The sequence below is a fragment of the Crotalus tigris genome, unplaced genomic scaffold (assembly GCF_016545835.1).
Source record: "Crotalus tigris isolate CLP2741 ecotype Arizona unplaced genomic scaffold, ASM1654583v1 scf7180000019068.10715455, whole genome shotgun sequence".
Classification (NCBI taxonomy): Eukaryota; Metazoa; Chordata; class Lepidosauria; order Squamata; family Viperidae; genus Crotalus; species Crotalus tigris.
Window position 1 is genome coordinate 4300509 of NW_024097358.1, and position 17087 is coordinate 4317595.

The window sequence follows — 17087 nt, forward strand, 5'->3', positions numbered from 1 at the left end:
CCCGGCGCGGCCGCTGGCCCCTTAAAAGGGCCTGTGCGTTGCTGCGCGCAGGGCGGCTTTGCGCAAGTCCGCATCACCGGTAGGATCTCCTGCTCGGGTCTTCGGCCCCGATGGCCGCGGCCAGAGTTTCCACGCAGGAGACGGACAGCGGGCTGGAACTTGACCTCCAGTTGAGCCCCTTGGTCAGCAGCCAGAACCTGCGGAGACCCCTGCGGGAGAGGGAGCAGCTGCGGCTGCTGAACGACCGCCTGGCCGCCTACATCCAGCGCGTGCGGGCCTTGGAGTCGGCCAAAGCGGCGCTGCACCTCCGCCTGGGCCGCTGCGAGGAGGACAGCAGCCGCGACCTGAACGCCCTGCGCACCAGCTACGACAGGGAACTGGCCAAGGCGCGCCGGGCGTTGGAGCAGCGGGCGTTGCAAGAGGCGGCCTTGCAAGCGGCGGCAGACTCGCTGCGCGAACAGCAGCGGCAGCTCCTGGCCAGGTCAGTCCGGCGCCGGGGAAAAGCGCTTTCCAACGGCCGGGGTTCCCACGGCAAAGCGGTTCCCGGAGAAGTGAAACGCCTCAAGGTTGGGGCCCGGTTGCTCATCCCCACCACCACCACGCGTCCTTGGCCCGGCCTTGTTGTGCGAAAAAGCAAGTTCCGTTGTAAGCCGCAGGTCCCATTTTAGCAGAATGGGGTGGTCGGCAGCGACACCCACAAAAGGGGTGGGGAGTGGGGAGAGAGAGAATGGAAGGAAGCCGTGTTCACACAACATGCTAAACCCTTTGCTTCATTTTCACCCTAGGGCTAGTGGATAACTTGGATGAGAGCCTGTTTGATGGCTTAAGGCGCTGGCGTGGAAACCAGGTAGCTGTGGGTTCTAGGCCTTCCTTAGCTTGAAGGAACGTGTAGGAGAAAAATATACGTGGCTGCTAGGAGTAAGACCCACCTTAGTGGCACATGAGAAAAATGTGCATGGTTGCTAGGAGTGAGATACAGCTTAGTGACACAATCTACCAGTAGGCATAAAAACTGGCTGAAGGTTTTTTGTATTTGTAACATAAATATTCAAAGCAAATACCTGGGTTGAATTTCTTTGCATATGCTTTGAATCCTGGCAACAAAACTCAAATCATTCCTTTTTTGAATTAGGCATTTCAGGATTATCTCATTAGCTGTTTAATCGGGCAAATGCAATTACAGCTTCTGGTTTGCCAATTTGGGATATACAAAATAATCTCTCTCCGTACTGGAGAATTGTGGACAGATAAATGGGAAATGTTTTCAAATTGCGATGTTGTTTAAAACAGATATAACTTCATTGTGAGTTGGTAAATATTAGCAAAATAGCTTCCCCCCCCCCAAATGGCAATCTTGAAAATAAGGATAGACCCTGAAGCAGGGGTCTTCAAACTTAGCCCTTTTATGACTTGTGGACTTCAACTCCCAGAATTCCTCAGCCACCATGCCTGGCTGAGGAATTCTGGGAGTTGAAGTCCACAAGTCATAAAAGGGCCAAGTTTGAAGACCCCTGCCCTGAAGGTTCCTTGTCACTCAGAAGCATAGTATTTGTAGGTATTGTGTCCCTGAACATGGAGACACTAACAAGTCCAGCATTGACTGCAGGCTCTACAATTCTATGCTCTTCAGTTGACCTCCTTCCATCCCTCTCTCAAAATTACCGTTTCAAGGACACCTAAATCAACAGCTATCCATCCCATCTGATGACAACCCATTCTTAAAGAAGCAATGCCCCACCAAACCAGAATGGGGTTTTCTGGCTAGCCATGATGATCTGCACACCAGAATTTTAGTGGGTTTGAATCTAATCAATGCTAATTTAATATTCCATGCCGTAGAATATTGTGTGAATGTAGCCATTGTGCGTAGCAACTAACCTATCAGGGTAGGACTAGATTATCCCATTATATTTGTTGCTTTCTTATCAAAAATGGATCGTGAGCCAATAATAAGGGCATCTTAGATTCAATTCCTGACATCTGCAGGGAAAATCTGGATCTGGAGGTGGGGGGGGGAACCCTTTGGCAATTTACTCAATAAATCTAGGCTGGATCAAGTTGATGAGCTGCTTTTTCATTGTACCAGGCCATGGTTTATTAAAACAATTGTGACACTCTTAAGCACATAAACCATGTTTAAAAACCACAGTGCCTGGGTTCCCATGACAGCTTGCTTGTTGGAAAACACTCAACAGGCAGGCTGGGAAGAGGACTCAAGTTGATGGGATAAGCCTTGAATATTGCACAGCCACAAGAGATCCTGGATTGAACCTCCTAAGATTCATAAAACCTTACCTATCTGTTCCCAAGAGAAGGCAAGCAGTCTAGGGCAGCGGTAGGCAACCTTGGCTCTTTTATGACTCGTGGACTTCAACATCCAAGGTTGCTTACCCCTGGTCTAGGGAGATTCCTGTATTATAGACAAAATACAATAAAATAGCTTGAGCTCTACATGGGTGGATCCAGTTGTTTGCACCTGACATTACTGCAATATATCATCCTGGGCTATTAAAAACTGCTGGAAATGCTATCAATAAAATACAAATAGCACTGCCGATGCCTCTACTGATTGACTAGCTCAGGGGTCTTCAAACTTGGCCGTTTTATGACTTGTGGACTTCAACTCCCAGAATTTCTCAGCCAAGCATGCTGGTTGAGGAATTCTGGGAGTTGAAGTCCACAAGTCATAAAAGGGCCAAGTTTGAAGACCCCTGCCCTAGCTTAACAGAAAGCATATTCTGGCTGGCTGGCTGAAGGATAGTGGCCCCTGAGGGCCAAAATTCTTCAGTTTTCTTTTCCAGTTATCCTTTGAAGATTCTCTGCTGAGGAGGCAGTTGCCATGGACACAAATGCTGATTTAGCATTTGTCCTACCCAACGCAGTAGCAGCCCAGTTTGTCATCCCTGTGGTTCTGAGAGTGAACATAGTGGCTGGCCTCACATAATGTACAATCCTGGTTAATTTAACCTTGGTTATTGGAACTGGTTTTTTTATGGTACAATCACAGGATACTGTGGGGTTGATTAGCATATTGTTCAGTGTGTCATAGACAATACTACTGAAATTTCTTTTATAGATTTGTGAAATATAACTTGGTCAAATTGGAACTCTCTGCCTTGATTTTCTTCAGGGAGTTTATGTTCAGTCATTTAGAGGCTGGACTTTGTATTATGCTAAGTTGTGGTTTGTGGAATAAGTACAGAGGGCCAATTCACACAATCTCCTAAACCAGGGGTAGGCAACCTTGGCTCTTTTATGACTCGTGGACTTCAACTCCCAGAATTCCTGAGCCAGCCATGCTGAGGGGAAAGGGAGAGGTTTCCAAGCTGAGCCATGCTGGCTCAGGGATTCTGGGAGTTGAAGTCCACGAGTCATAAAAGAGCCAAGGTTGCCTACCCGTCCTAAACGTAACTCGTGGAGTGGATTCGTGGGGCAAGCAAAATAAACAGTGCACAAACTTTAGGGTTTAGTGTGCTACCCAAACAAGTGATAAGCTAGAATTCCAAAACCAAGATTGGGGCTCTTTTATCTTGAAGCTGTTTTAAAGAACGTATCTTAAAATGCCAAGCCATCTTCTGATTCATCTCACTTTGTTTGCAGGAACGCTGAAAAAGAAAATGAATTAAGCTTAGCAATTGCGCGAGCGAAGGATCTGGATGCCCGGCTAACCTGCAGAGAGGCTGAACTGGCAACAGCGGCACAGACGCTGCAGAGTTTAGAGAAAGAGCTTCAAGAATCCAAGGATAAGACGACCTCTGTAAGGGGGTTGTTCACGAGAAATCCCAACTGTCCGGTTAAAATTGGGGGGGCTGGTCTTTATTATCTGTACTGCATATTTATATTGCTTTGGGTTTTATTTTGCTATGCTGTCATCTCGGAATGGGGGGATTCTGGATCCCACAGTATAGGTAAGTCCTTGATGTACGACCACAATTGAGCTCAAAAATTCCCACTGCAAAGCGAGACAGTTGTTAAGTGTGTTTTCCCCCCATTTTACAACCGCCCTTGCCACGCTTGTCAAGGGAATCACGGCAGTTGCTAAGTTAGTAACACGGTTGCGAAGTGAAATCTGGCTTCCCCATTGACTTTGCTCATCTGAAGTTCGCAAAAGGTGGTGATCCCACAATCCTGGGACACTGCAACCGTCGTAAATACGACTCGGTTGCCAAGCATCTGAATTTTGATCACGTGACCCTGGAGATGGCTGCAACAGTCATAAAGTGTGAAAAACGGTCACAAATCACTTTTTTCAGTGGTGGTGTAACTTTGAACGATCACTAAATGCATGGTTGTAAGTTGAGAACTTCCTATATATGCATGTATGTATGTGCATTTATAAAGGTACGTATAGTCCAGGCCATGGTTTTCCCAGTTGCAATGTATGGCTGTGGAAGTTGGACCATAAGAAAGGCTGAGCGCCAAAGAATTGAAGCCTTTGAACTATGGTGCTGGAGAAGAGTCCTGCGAGTCCCTTGGATTGCAAGGCATTCAAACTGGTCAGTCCAAGAGGAGATCAACCCTGACTGCTCTTTAGAAGGCCAGATCCTAAAATTGAAACTCAAATACTTTGGCCACCTAATGAGAAGGAAGGACTCACTGGAGAAGAGCCTGATGCTGGGAAAGATGGAGGGCAATAGAAGAATGGGACGACGGAGAATGAGGTGGCTGGATGGAGTCACTGAAGCAGTAGGCGTGAGCTTAAATGGACTCCAGAAGATGGTAGAGGACAGGAAGGCCTGGAGGAATGTTGTCCATGGGGTCGCAATGGGTCGGACATGACTTCGCAACTAACAACAACATGTGCCTTTATATGTGGGGGGGGGGAGAGGAAGAGAGTTATCTTATGAATTAAGTTCATGAATGATTTCAATTAAGCTGGAAATCAGCAGACTATTAAATTTAGAATTTGGGTTTGATTTCCTTTGTGAGTGAAGTCCACATACACTTTTCTATAATAATTGGGGAGGGGTATTCACAATCCTACCATTTGACCTTGAATGGACTTTCAACTTTAAAAAGATACCCAGCCATCAGTCAAATCCCTTCCCATAAATAGAGGTCCACAATTGTGCACACTTTGATGGCACCAAAAGTTTAAAAAAAAAACCGATCTCATTCAAAAAAGTAAGCTTTATTTGCTTTCCTAAGCGCTCCCCTTGAATGGAGTGTACTCATTATCTCAGAGACTTATGAGAAGATGTCAGCTATCTCATCCATGCTAGAACAGGAATCTCTGTTGAGGCCAATGTCTTAATTAAGTTGCTTGTACTCCATAGCTTATGACATTACCAGTTCTGGTTGGGTTGATGGAATAATGTCCTGATAACACATCGTTGGCTAGAACCGCACAGTACACCAAGCCAAAATAAACTACATTACATATTTTAGGGTGTGAACCTAATCAGTACTACATGCTGACAAACACGGCAACGCATGTTTGTTTTATCTACAATTAGTAAGAATAACAAAAGCCTGCCTGCTGTTTTCCGTCCTAAAATGATCTGCTGGAATAGACCGACTTCAGATCATTTACCTTTAGGCTATAGTAGTAGGTGGATCTTGACAGACAGGTGATGAGAGTAACTTCACACTCAATCTTAGCTAAAATCCTAACTCTAACCTTTAGGGTAACTTAAAGAGTGCAAATGCTTCTTTGAGTATAGTGAATATTTTTATTATTATTATTATTCTTTTCTAGCTTAAGGAGCTGCTGAAAAGTTCCAGGAATGAACTTCAAAATGAGAAGCTGAAAAGTGCAGACTTGGAAAATCAAGTGAAAACGCTCCAAGATCAAAAGGCATTTCTGAAGAGCTTCCATGAAAATGTATGTACGTCGGTCTAAAATGCCAACTTGATCTATTCCGTTACAGCTTCAGAACTTGTACAAATAATTTGACGGGGCGTCATCTCCCCTGCGCTCTTCCCAATTGAAATGGAAAAATAACTTTTGTGATAGATTTTTCTGGCCATCAGGGCAAAAGTTTGACCAGGTTATAAGCATAATAATAATAATAAAGTTGGAAGGGACCTTGGAGATCATCTGGTCCAACCCCCTGCTCAGGCAGGAAACCCTATATCATTTCAGACAAATGGCCGTCCAGTCTCTTCTTAAAAACTTCCAGTGTTGGCACATTCACAGCTTCTGGAGGCAGGTTGTTCCGCTGGTTAATTGTTCTAACTGTCAGGAAGTTTCTCCTTAGTTCTAGGTTGCTTCTCTCCTTGGTTAGTTTCCATCCGTTGCGTCTTGTCCTGCCTTCAGGCGCTTTGGAGAATAGCTTGACTCCCTCTTCTTTATGGCAGCCCCTGAGATATTGGAACACTGTTATCATGTCCCCCCTCGTCCTTCTCTTCGTTAAACTAGACATACCCAATTCCAGCAGCTGTTCCTTATATGTTTTAGCCTCCTGTCCCCTAATCATCTTTGTTGCTCTTCTCTGTACTCTTTCTAGAGTCTCAACATCTTTTTTACATCGTGGTGACCAAAACTGGATGCAGTATTCCAAGTGTGGCCTTAGCAAGGCATTGTAAAGTGGGAGGGACTGTCTACATGGAGATGCTCAGTCATCCAAGCCATGGTTGTCCCAAAGGTGCTTTTCAAAAGGCAATTGGACTTTTCTTGTTTTTTTCCCTCGAAAACATTTCACATCTCATCCAAGAAGCTTCTTCAGTTCTGACTGAATGGTGGTGGACGGATGGATTTATATTTCTTGTAGTCATCTGGTTGTTACCATTCTTTCCAAGTCACTGAGGCCACTCGGAGGTTTATCTGAGCCCTCCGGGTCACCTGAATAGTGCAAATGGGTGTGGAAACTTCTTGGAACTGCTGAAAAGACTGTGTGGTAGACAGGAGATAGGTGATGTCGTATCCCCCTTCCCCCCCCCCCGTTGAGAGAGAGCTCTTGAATCTTAATGCTGATGGCCTCGTTGACTCCTCTTTCATACCAGCGGTCCTCTCTGTCCAGAATGTGGACTTTTGAAGACAGCAAAGTATACACTCTGGACAAAGAGGACCACTAGTCTACAACACAGTCCTCTCAGCAGTTCCAAGAAGGTTCCACACCCAATTTGCACTATTTAGATAATCCAGAGGGCATAGATAAACCTCTTGAGTTGGCCTCAACGATTCTCTGAAAGAGTACTAACGACCAGGAATATTAAATCCCATCTTCCACCGAACCGAAGAAGCTTCTTGGATGAGAAGCGAGATGTCTTCAAGAAAAAACCAAGTCCCAAAGTTGCCTTTCGAAAAAGCACCTGTGAGACTTTGTGGAATTGAAAATTCTACTGTGTGCTACTTTGGAATGGTGTTGTGTTAGGAACGGGAGGGGACGGGAGGGGAATCCAGTGTTGTCTGTTGGATTAAAACCTTTATTGAAGGGTTAACAAAGTTCTTTCTCTGCCACACAATTTCTTTAGGAACTCAAGAACAAGAAGCGATTATATGAGAGCAGGATTCAAGAGGTAGTATCTGGCCATCAGCAGGAATCTGAAGCTAAACTACTGATTTCTCTCCAAGAGCTGAGAAAAGAGCATGAATTGCAAATCAACGAGTACAAAGATCAGGTGGAACGAAATTTCCAGGCCAGAGTGAGTTAAATGGGAAGATTTTTCTCTTAATTAAGGGAATGGGGGGGGGGGGGAGAAAGTTCTGCTGTCTACTTAAAGCTTATATTTCTATGGGCCACTTTCTTTCTGAGGAGCCAATGACAAGAAATCTATAACTCTAAAAACTCAAAGCATCACCACAATGCAGAAAATCAGCAACTTCTAAAGGCCATAGGTTCTTCATTATTAATCTAAAGGAGTCAGAAGCTGGTTAGTTGATTTGAGTCTAGTAATTAAATCCATAGTTCAGCTACGGAACATTGAAGGGGATGATTTGGGGATGGATGAATGGAGAAACAGATTTGGAGGTCAACAGTTTATACAGGAGAGCATTCTATAAGATTGAGATGAACCTCAAGCCACTGAACAGTGACAAGGAGGCATACCAAGTTGAAAAGTTTGGGGGAATCCTGAATTCAAAATGTCCCTTGGGATAATTTTGGGGTGTCATTTGGATGAAAACACGAAGAAAAAAAACCCCATGCCTTTATTTACAAATATATGGAAGTTTGTAAACGGTAAACGTGCATTCTGAAGATTAGAAATAGTTATATTCCTGTTTGTAGGTAGGAATGTGCTCCAGTGAACATTATTATTAACCAATACTATTTTTGCAGGTAGAAAATGCACTCGTTTATGCCAAAGAGAAGCAGGGTTTTGCTATTTCTGTTCAAGAGGAATTAAAAAAAATGAAACTGAAGGTTGATCATCTCAAATCACAGGTAAACTAAACAAAAAACAACCAGAGCAAACTAGGCATACGCAAGAGTGAGCAAGATGCCTCTTAGGTCTTCCATTAGGAAGAACATTTTATTAGTTTATCAAAATATAAAATACAGAAGTGCAAAGAAAAAGAAAAAGAAAAAGAAGGGAAAAATAAGGGAGGAAAGGGGGAAGAGAAAAAGGTGCAGCGTAAAGAAAAAAAGCATTGATTCCTTTTGATGTAGCAGAATAAGGTAGCGACATAAACTGTCCACGTTTTACTTTTAGATAAGAATATATATATAGATAGCCCTCGTTTTACAACCACAATTTCTATTGCTAAGTGAGACAGTTGCTAAGTGAGCTTTGTTCCATTTTACAACCTTTCTTGCTACAGTTGTTAAGTGAATCACCACAGATGTTAAGTTAGACAGTTGTTAGGTCAGACATGTCAAACACAAGGCCCGGGGGCCAAATGCGGCTCATGAAGCCATCCTGGAAACAGTGAGGGAACGTCCCCCGCTGCCTTGGTCCCGGCCCATGCTGGCCGGGAGCCAATGTACAATTTTGTGGTGGCCATCTATGCTAAAACACATTCGGTCTTAGCTCCACAAGGCCATCTGGAAACAGCGAGGAACCAGCCCCTGTCGCGTTGGCCCCGCCCCCTGGGTGCATGCTGGGGAGGTGTCACCTTTTGTGAGGAATGAAGAAATGGACCATGCCTTGACGCTTGCCCCGGTCCCACCCCCTTCTGCCAGAGACCCCCAGATCTGTCCCACTCCTGCCCAGGCCCTCACAGGCACCCTTGACGCCAACGATGTAGAGCTGGCCATGCCCACCCAGTAGGCCACACCCACTCCACCCATGCCCATCCAGTAGGCTGCACCCACCCTGGCCGCACCCACCCAGCCCCCCCAAGGGCAACCACAATGCTGATGCGGCCCTCAATGAAATGGAGTGTGACATCTCTGTGTTAGGTGAACCTGGCTTCCCCATTGACTTTGTTGTGCGACCTTCATGGTCATAAGTCATTTTTTTCAGCGCTCTTGTAACTTCAAATGGTCACTAAATAAACTGTTGTCTAGTATGGGTAGGTCTTGACTTACATTTCTATAACAGCTAAACCTATCGAATCAGCAAAAGCCAACATGAATGTTTCAGCTTTGATTTTGGGTCTGTTGGGTCTTCTAAAAGAGCGGTCTGCTCTTAGAATGAGTCTCTCCTTGGCTCTCTCACTCAAGCCTGATGTGCCTAACCTTAAAACATTTCTGTAAAACCCAAGAATGCTGAATTGGAAGCCAGGATAAAAGAGCAGGCGACTAAGATAAACGAACTGCAGAAGGCGATGGATGGTGAACGTGACTTTTCCAAAAGATGCCTAGCTGAAAAAAATACGGAGATGGCGCAAATGCACCAGCAGATGCAGTCTCAGCTGGAGGAATATGAGCATCTGTTGAACGTGAAGCTGGCCCTGGACCTTGAGATCAGTGCCTATAGGATGTTGCTAGAGGGAGAAGAAAAACGGTAAGCTTGGAAATCTCCCCTCAATAAGTAGGCTTTTTTTTTTAATTGACCAAGAGCTGGAGGTCAACCAGTTTCACCTCCATCCATCACCAACTCCTGTTTAAGAGAATTCGGATTCTTCTGCTCATTCACCTCAGTGAGCAGCAGAGAAGTAACGTTTTAAGCAGCCTTATGAATGAGATAGGTCTCCAAAATTGACAATTTTAAGACTTGGGGACGTCAAGACCCAGAATTCCTCAACCGGTCATGTGCTGTGTGCATGTTCCAAGGCAGAAATGCAGGCAAATGGCTAGCAGGAAGGTGATGCTGAAGGAACAGATTGTTCTTCAAAATCTGTTTATATTGTGAAGAGAAGGGGACTCTTTGCCTAACATGATTCCACGGGGTTGAAAACAATCTGGTACAGATAGTCCTCGACTTAACGGCCACAACTGAGCGCAAAGTTTCTGTTGCTAAGTGAAACATTGGTCAAGTGAGCTTTGCCTCCCTTGCCACAGTGGTTTAAGTGAATCCCTGCAGTTGTTAAGTTAGCAATATGGTTGTTAAGGGAATCCATTGACTTTGCTTGTCAGAAGGTTGTAAAAAGTGAATCACGTGACCCTGGGACACTGCACCCGTCATAAATCTGAGTCAGTTGCTAAGCGTCTGAATTTTGATCACGTGACAGCAGGGATGCTGCAACAGTGTGAAAAATGGCCGTAAATCACTTTTTTTCAGTGCCCTTGTAACTAAGTAAAATTTTGTAAGTTGAGGACTATCTGTACATGGATAGCATGTGGGGGCCAAATTTAATTCCAGAACAGCCCGTTGCCTACTCCTTTGATTGACCATTAGGTTTCTACACTGATTCAAGCTATATTCTCTTAATCCAGTTGTCTTTTTTCTCCCCCCCCCCCAAGGTTGGCATTTTTTTTTGTGTCCCAAAGATGCTTTTTCACGAGGCAACTAGACTTCCTTATTTTTCTTTGAAGACATTCCCCACCATCCAGCCAGACCTGAAGAAGCTTCTTGGATGAGAAGTGAAACATCTTCAAAGAAAAACAAGAAAGTCCAGTTGCCGCGTGAAGAAGCATCTTTGGGGTACCTGTGACCTGGATGACTGAGAATCTCTGTAGACTTTTTTTGTGTGTGTTTCTTTGCTAGTTTGAACCTCTCCAAAGTCTCCTCCGAAAGTGGGGGATCGGAGAGGAGACGTGGTGGGAGCTGGACCACCGTAAGTCACACCCACCGCCTCTTCTCGCAAGGAAGGAAACGCAAACATGCCTTGGCCCAGAAACAGGATCACAGCCTGAGCTTCAAAGTGCTCCAGCGAGCTTCCTCCTCAAGAAGCATCTCCATAGAGGACATCGATATGGAAGGGAAATTCATCAAAATTAAAAACAATTCCGATCAGGTAAAAACCATTTGTCTCTACATGTTCAAACACCTGGAGGTTTCTTTGCTTCTGGGAAAAGTTACTCCGGGAACACAGGTAGTCCCCTCAACTTTGTTGTTGTTAGTTGCAAAGTCGTGCCCGACTCATCGTGGCCCCATGGACAGCGTTCCTCCAGGTCTTCCTGTCCTCTACCATCTTCTGGAGTCCATTGAAGCTCATGCCTCCTGCTTCAGTGACTCCATCCAGCCACCTCATTCTCTGTCGTCCCCTTCTTCTCTTGCCCTCCATCTTTCCCAGCATTAGGCCCTTCTCCAGTGAGTCCTTCCTTCTCATTAGGTGGCCAAAGTATTTGAGTTTCAACTTCAGGATCTGGCCTTCTAAAGAGCAGTCAGGGTTGATCTCTTCTAGGACTGACCGGTTTGATCGCCTTGCAGTCCAGGGGACTCGCAGGAGTCTTCTCCAGCACCAGAGTTCAAAGGCCTCAATTCTTTGGCGCTCAGCCTTTCTTAGGGTCCAACTTACATTCATTTATTGACTGTTCCAAAATTATAACGGCACTGAAAAAAAAAAGGGACCTAAGACCGGTCCTTGCACTTAGAACTATCCCAGAATCGCCATGGTCATGTGATCAAAATTTGAGCACTTGGCAACTAGCATGCATTGATGAGGGTTGCAGTATCCCAGGGTCACCTGATCATCATTTGTGACCTTTCCAAGCTGGCTTCCGGAATGCAGAGTCAAAGGGGGAAGCCAGATTCACGTAACCACGTGACTCGGTTAATAATGGCAGAAAAGGCTGTAAAATCAAAGTGCAACTCATTTAACAGCTGACTTGCTCAGCAGTGGAAATTCTGGTTCTGGTTATGATGAAGTCAAGGGCTACCTAAAGTTTCTTTGTTTGGAAAGAAAATAACGACTTGACTTGTTTCCTTCATAATTGTTCAAGTCTGGGATGGGATCATAGTCCCGGAACCCTTAGCAACAGCAATAGAAGTAGCACCTAAGACTTATATATATATATATCACTCCATAGTGCTTTACAGCCTTCTCAGAGCAGTCTACAGAGTCAGCCTATTGACCCCCAACAATCTGGATCCTCATTTTACCGACCTTGGAAGGATGGAAGGCTGAGTCAACCTCCAGCCGCATCAGGATCAAACTTCTGGCTGTGGGCAGAGTTCGCCTGCAATGTCGCACTTTAACCATTGAGCCACCCTTAGACATGAAGTGGTTAAAAATACAAAGGGGAGGCTCTACATCCTATTTCTCCCAGGCCCCTTCTAAAGTGGCTTTGTTGGAATGAAGAGTCATTGATTGCAAAGAGGATAGATACATAAGGGCAGAAATGAAAGTCAAATGTAAGAGAAAGCTTAAGCTATTGCAGGGGTCTTCAAACTTGGCCCTTTTATGACTTGTGGACTTCAACTCCCAGAATTCCTGAGCCAGCCAGATTTGAAGATCCCCGAGCCATTAGATTAGGGCTGGAGAAACCAAGGCCATTCTCAACTGCAGAAGCTCACTGGGCAATTTTAGACCTGTTACTATCTCGTAATTCAATTTACCAACAAGTCTGTACGGTGGGGAAATCTGGACGAGGCTACTGCCTTAAGCTTCTGGAGGAAAAGGTAAATAGAAATATAAAAAATGAGACTGCTATCAATAAATGAGTTTGAACACGTGTCCCAAAATGTTTACCTACTCTCTAGGATTCTTTGGCAAAAGAAATTAATTTTTTTTCACCAGGGCTTTAAGGTCAATTGTTTCTTAAATGCAACTTTGGTTACAGGATCAACTACTAGGTGGATGGATGGTTAGAAAGCAGCATAGAAATGAATCTGACACTATGTACAAATTTCCTGCTCAATTCATTCTTCAGGCTGGTCAAGTAGTAACTGTGAGTATCAATTCTAATACTCCTCTTACTTTCTTGTGGGGGGGGGAACTAAATGGCTTTATTTTGCTGCTCTTCGTAAGCCTGCTAAAAGAACTATGCATGTTTGCTTTCACATCCGTCATAAACCATTTATAATAGTAGTTAACTTATGTACCATTATTTCTTTCCAGGTTTGGGGAAAAAGTACGGGTTTAAACCCAACTCCTAGCACCCTAATTTGGGAATCCCAAAAGTTACTTGAACAGAACATTGGTATTGTCCTTCTTGATGGTGATGGGAATGTAAGTACCAACTTGACTTCACCTAATTATTATTACTCAGAAAGCCAGTTTAATGGCTTAAAGCTGGTGTCTTCAAATTTGGCCGTCATGACTTGTGGACTTCAACTCCCAGATTTCCTCTGGCAGGCAATGCCTGGTTGAGGAATTCTAGGAGTTGAAGTCCACAAGTCATAAAAGAACTAAGTTTGAAGACCCCTGTCAAGAGTCTTCAGCAAATCTCTTGTGTTATCTAGTAAGTGAAGGGAAATGATGGGTCATCTGCTCCTTCTACTCTCCCACTGGGCATCTCAGCACTTCTGAGAGCAAAAAGAGGGCAAACGAAACCAATGTGACAATCACAATCGAAAGGAAGCTTTTCCAGGCCTCCCATAATTTAGACTGTCACTCGGGAGAAAGAATGTGTTCTACGTTTGGATGTTCCAAATAAGGTTTTACTGCAGAAATACAGAGACGAGAGCAGAGGCTTTATGGAGAGAGTGAAAAGATGTCTTAATATGCCCAATGTGGACTTATACCCATGTGGGTCCCGAATCCAGGTGCTTCTACTCCTCTTAACCATGACATCCAAAAATTACAATCACGTCTTCTTTAAAAAATGGGGTGAATGAAATTTAAACTGTTAAGTATTTTTCAAGTGTAACTCATGTAAGAGTTTGTCCCTATACCATTTGTCTGAAATGGTATAGGGCAGGGGTCTTCAAACTTGGCCCTTTTACGACTTGTGGACTTCAAGTCCCAGAATTCCTCAGCCAGGCATGTTGGCTGAGGAATTCTGGGAATTGAAATCCACAAGTCATAAAAGAGCCAAGTTTGAAGACCTCTGGCTTAAAGGCACCAGCCTAGAAACCAGAAGACCACAAGTTCTGGTCTTCAGCTTAGACATTTGGGTCAGTCACTCACTCTCAGCCTAAGAAGAACACAAAACTGTTGCAAAGAAAACCGTATGGGTTTATCCAGGCAGTTGTCAGAAGCAAAGACGTAACTTGTAGGCACAAAAATAAATTTTAAAAAAAGTTAATCAACATCTTCTTACTTTCAGGAAACTGCTGAAGGTATGATCATGTATCTGGAAAGAGGAGAAGGTGATGGAGAAATGGAAGAGGCTACAGAAGAAACCAAGAAACAAATTCATTGCCAGGTGCGTTTAACTGAACATCTACATGTTGACAATGAGAACTGCATCCTTGGGTTCTCGTTTGGTTGATGGGGATGTATTTTCTTCAAATGCCAGTTTAGAATAGAGCTGGAAGGGACCTTGGAGGTCTTCTAGTCCAGCCCCCTGCTCAAGTAGAAGAACCTATACTATCTCAGACAAGTGACTGTCCAGTCTCTTCCTAAAAACCTCCAGTGATGGAACACCCACGATTTCTGGAGGCAAGCGGTCCCACTGGTTAATTATTCTCACTGTTAGGAACTTTCTCCTTAATTCCAGGTTGCTTCTCTCCTTGGTCAGTTTCCAACCATTGTTTCTTGTCCTGCCCTCTGGTGCTTTGGAGAATAATTTGATGCCCTCTTCTTTGTGGCACCCTGTCAAATACTGAAACACTGCTATCATGTCTCCCCTATTTCTTCTTTTCTTTAGACTAGCCAAACCCAAGTCCTGCAGCCGTTCTTCATATGTTTTAGTCTCCAGGCCTTGGATCATCTTAGTTGCTCTTCTCTGAACTTTTTCCAAGGTCTCAGCATCTTTTTTGTAGAATGATGACCAAAGTTGGCTGCAGTGTTCCAGGTGTGGCCTCACTAGGGCTTTATAAAGTGGTACTAATACTTCGTGTGATCTTGATTCTATGCCTCTGTTTATGCAACCCAGGACTGTATTAGCTTTTTTGGCTGCTGCTGCACATTGCTGGCTCATATTGGGGTGGAGAAGTTTCCAAAAGTGCAGTAATAGACACATTAGTCACCCCAATGGGGCCAGACTGCCTCATTCATGCTAGCGGAAGAGGCCTGCTACAGAATTCCGGCAGGTGGGGTCAAAGAGAAGTCTTTTCTGTTGTGGACCTGACTTTTTTTGGAATGCTCTACCACCAGAAATGAGAACTGTCCCTTTCCTTTTGGCCTTCTGAAAGGCATTAAAAGACTAACCCAATTTTTCCCAGTTGTCTTGGGGTCTCAAGCAGGTTACTCATTGCTGGAGGTGGTTGAGAGTAAGAGGTAACTTACTCTGCGAAGATAAGAGTAAGAAGATTTCCTCTCATCTAGTTCTAGGTTCTTTTGCATAGTTTTAAATTTTTAAATTTCCCATTTATCTTCTTCTTATGGTTTGTAAACCAGCCAGTCACCTCATCAGAGTGGCATACCAATTTAATAAAAAAAATAGTAATGTTCTTCTCGCCTCCTTGACATACTCAGATTAAAAAAAGAAAAAAAAGCAGCTATGGGTTTTTTTTAGGAATCTTGCAAACTTACCGAAGAGATGAGGATTATCTTTTCCTCCCAGTATTGCTGAGTTGTAAACTGTGTACTGTGTACTGAAATAATTGTGCAAATGCGTAACAACCCTCCAAGCTGGAGATCATCAAACCTAAACTGTCCGTTTCTTCCTGCAGCAGAATCAGACTCACATCTGTCCCATAATGTAACCAGAAGTTGATGCCTTACTTGAGAAGCTTGAACTGAACTGAAAATTTGCTTCAGAGATGTTTGACTTGGCCCTGAGAGTTGATGCTCTAACTTTCCTACGCTCTTCTTGACTTCAAGGACAAGATGGCTTGTGACTCCTAATGGCCAACTGGTGAAAGACTTATATGTAAGGATCTGCATTATTAAGGCAGATGCAACCATCTTGATTATGACTATCTCGGAGTTGCCTCAATGAGCCTTAAGGGACTTTCCATTTTGTGGCCAGCTGGGAACAAGTAAGAACCTCATTTTAGTGTAACCTAAAATTCAGAACTATTTAGGACTCTTGTATTAATTAATGGCCAAAGAATGCTTCTGTTCCTATCGGCTTCAGTGTAGGATAGGGTTCTTGAACACAATAGATATATTTTTCTGGAAGGATTCCTTTCAGTTGTATTTTCTTCAATAGACACTTTTAGAAATGGTTAAATTATTAATGGTGGCAGGTTTCTGATATTTTAGCAGATCTAAACAGTTTGTTGTACTTGCTGTTTAGGTACTTCTAGTTGTGTGTAGGCCTTATTAAAAGCACAAATCCGGTAAACACTTGCTTTCTATTAAAGATATTTCCTTTCTGCTGATGGCTCTTTACGGTGGAGTTTAAAACAAACTCTGTACAGTATTTGGCAGGCTTAAATCTTATTTTGTCCGTGTGTTATTTCAAGAGGGTGAAACATTCTCCAAACGTGGTCCACTGTCTTGACAAATTTTTACTTTATTATATTTTTAAACTCGCATAGCTCACATCTCCATTTATGAGAAACTACTTAATAAAATTGGGACTTAGCTGTAATAACTTGATTAGCAGCTAGTAGCTTCCATAGTTTGGGAGAAAAGGGGGAAAAAACTATCAATTGTTAAATGAAATTCCCCTGAAATCTGAAATAGCTCCTTTCTATAATAATTAGGAAGGCTGGTCGCTTTGCTTATGGGCTTTAGAAAAAAAAAGTTTACTGCTGTAAGACATACTGGAATAAAAGTCATTTGGATTGTTGAAAACAACACTACGGTGTTAAACAAGTTACTGTTTTGTTTCAAGAGCCTTGTTTCATCCAATGCAATAGCAAGTTGTGATGCTTTGAAA

The 17087-nt window shown here is 43.7% G+C and overlaps 2 protein-coding genes across 4 annotated transcripts in view; one reads left to right on the forward strand and one right to left on the reverse strand.

The window, feature by feature from the left end:
• ADAMTSL3 (ADAMTS like 3) overlaps positions 1 to 17087 on the reverse strand; it is a 168222-nt gene that overhangs the window by 149111 nt on the left and 2024 nt on the right. The window lies entirely within an intron of this gene.
• Positions 85 to 17005, forward strand: LOC120315115 (lamin-L(III)-like). 3 transcript variants are annotated; one of them, XM_039358900.1, is made up of 11 exons: positions 85 to 481; positions 3601 to 3757; positions 5699 to 5824; positions 7417 to 7587; positions 8223 to 8327; positions 9590 to 9831; positions 10975 to 11224; positions 12993 to 13100; positions 13271 to 13381; positions 14421 to 14519; positions 15931 to 17005. In XM_039358900.1, exons 1-11 carry the CDS (start codon positions 111 to 113, stop codon positions 15961 to 15963), a joined length of 1773 nt encoding a protein of 590 aa, XP_039214834.1. In that variant the 5' UTR covers positions 85 to 110; the 3' UTR covers positions 15964 to 17005. The 3 variants fall into 3 exon arrangements, with proteins under 3 accessions (XP_039214834.1, XP_039214835.1, XP_039214833.1); XM_039358901.1 differs by having other exon boundaries at positions 15934 to 17005; XM_039358899.1 differs by lacking the exon at positions 15931 to 17005 and having other exon boundaries at positions 14421 to 14709.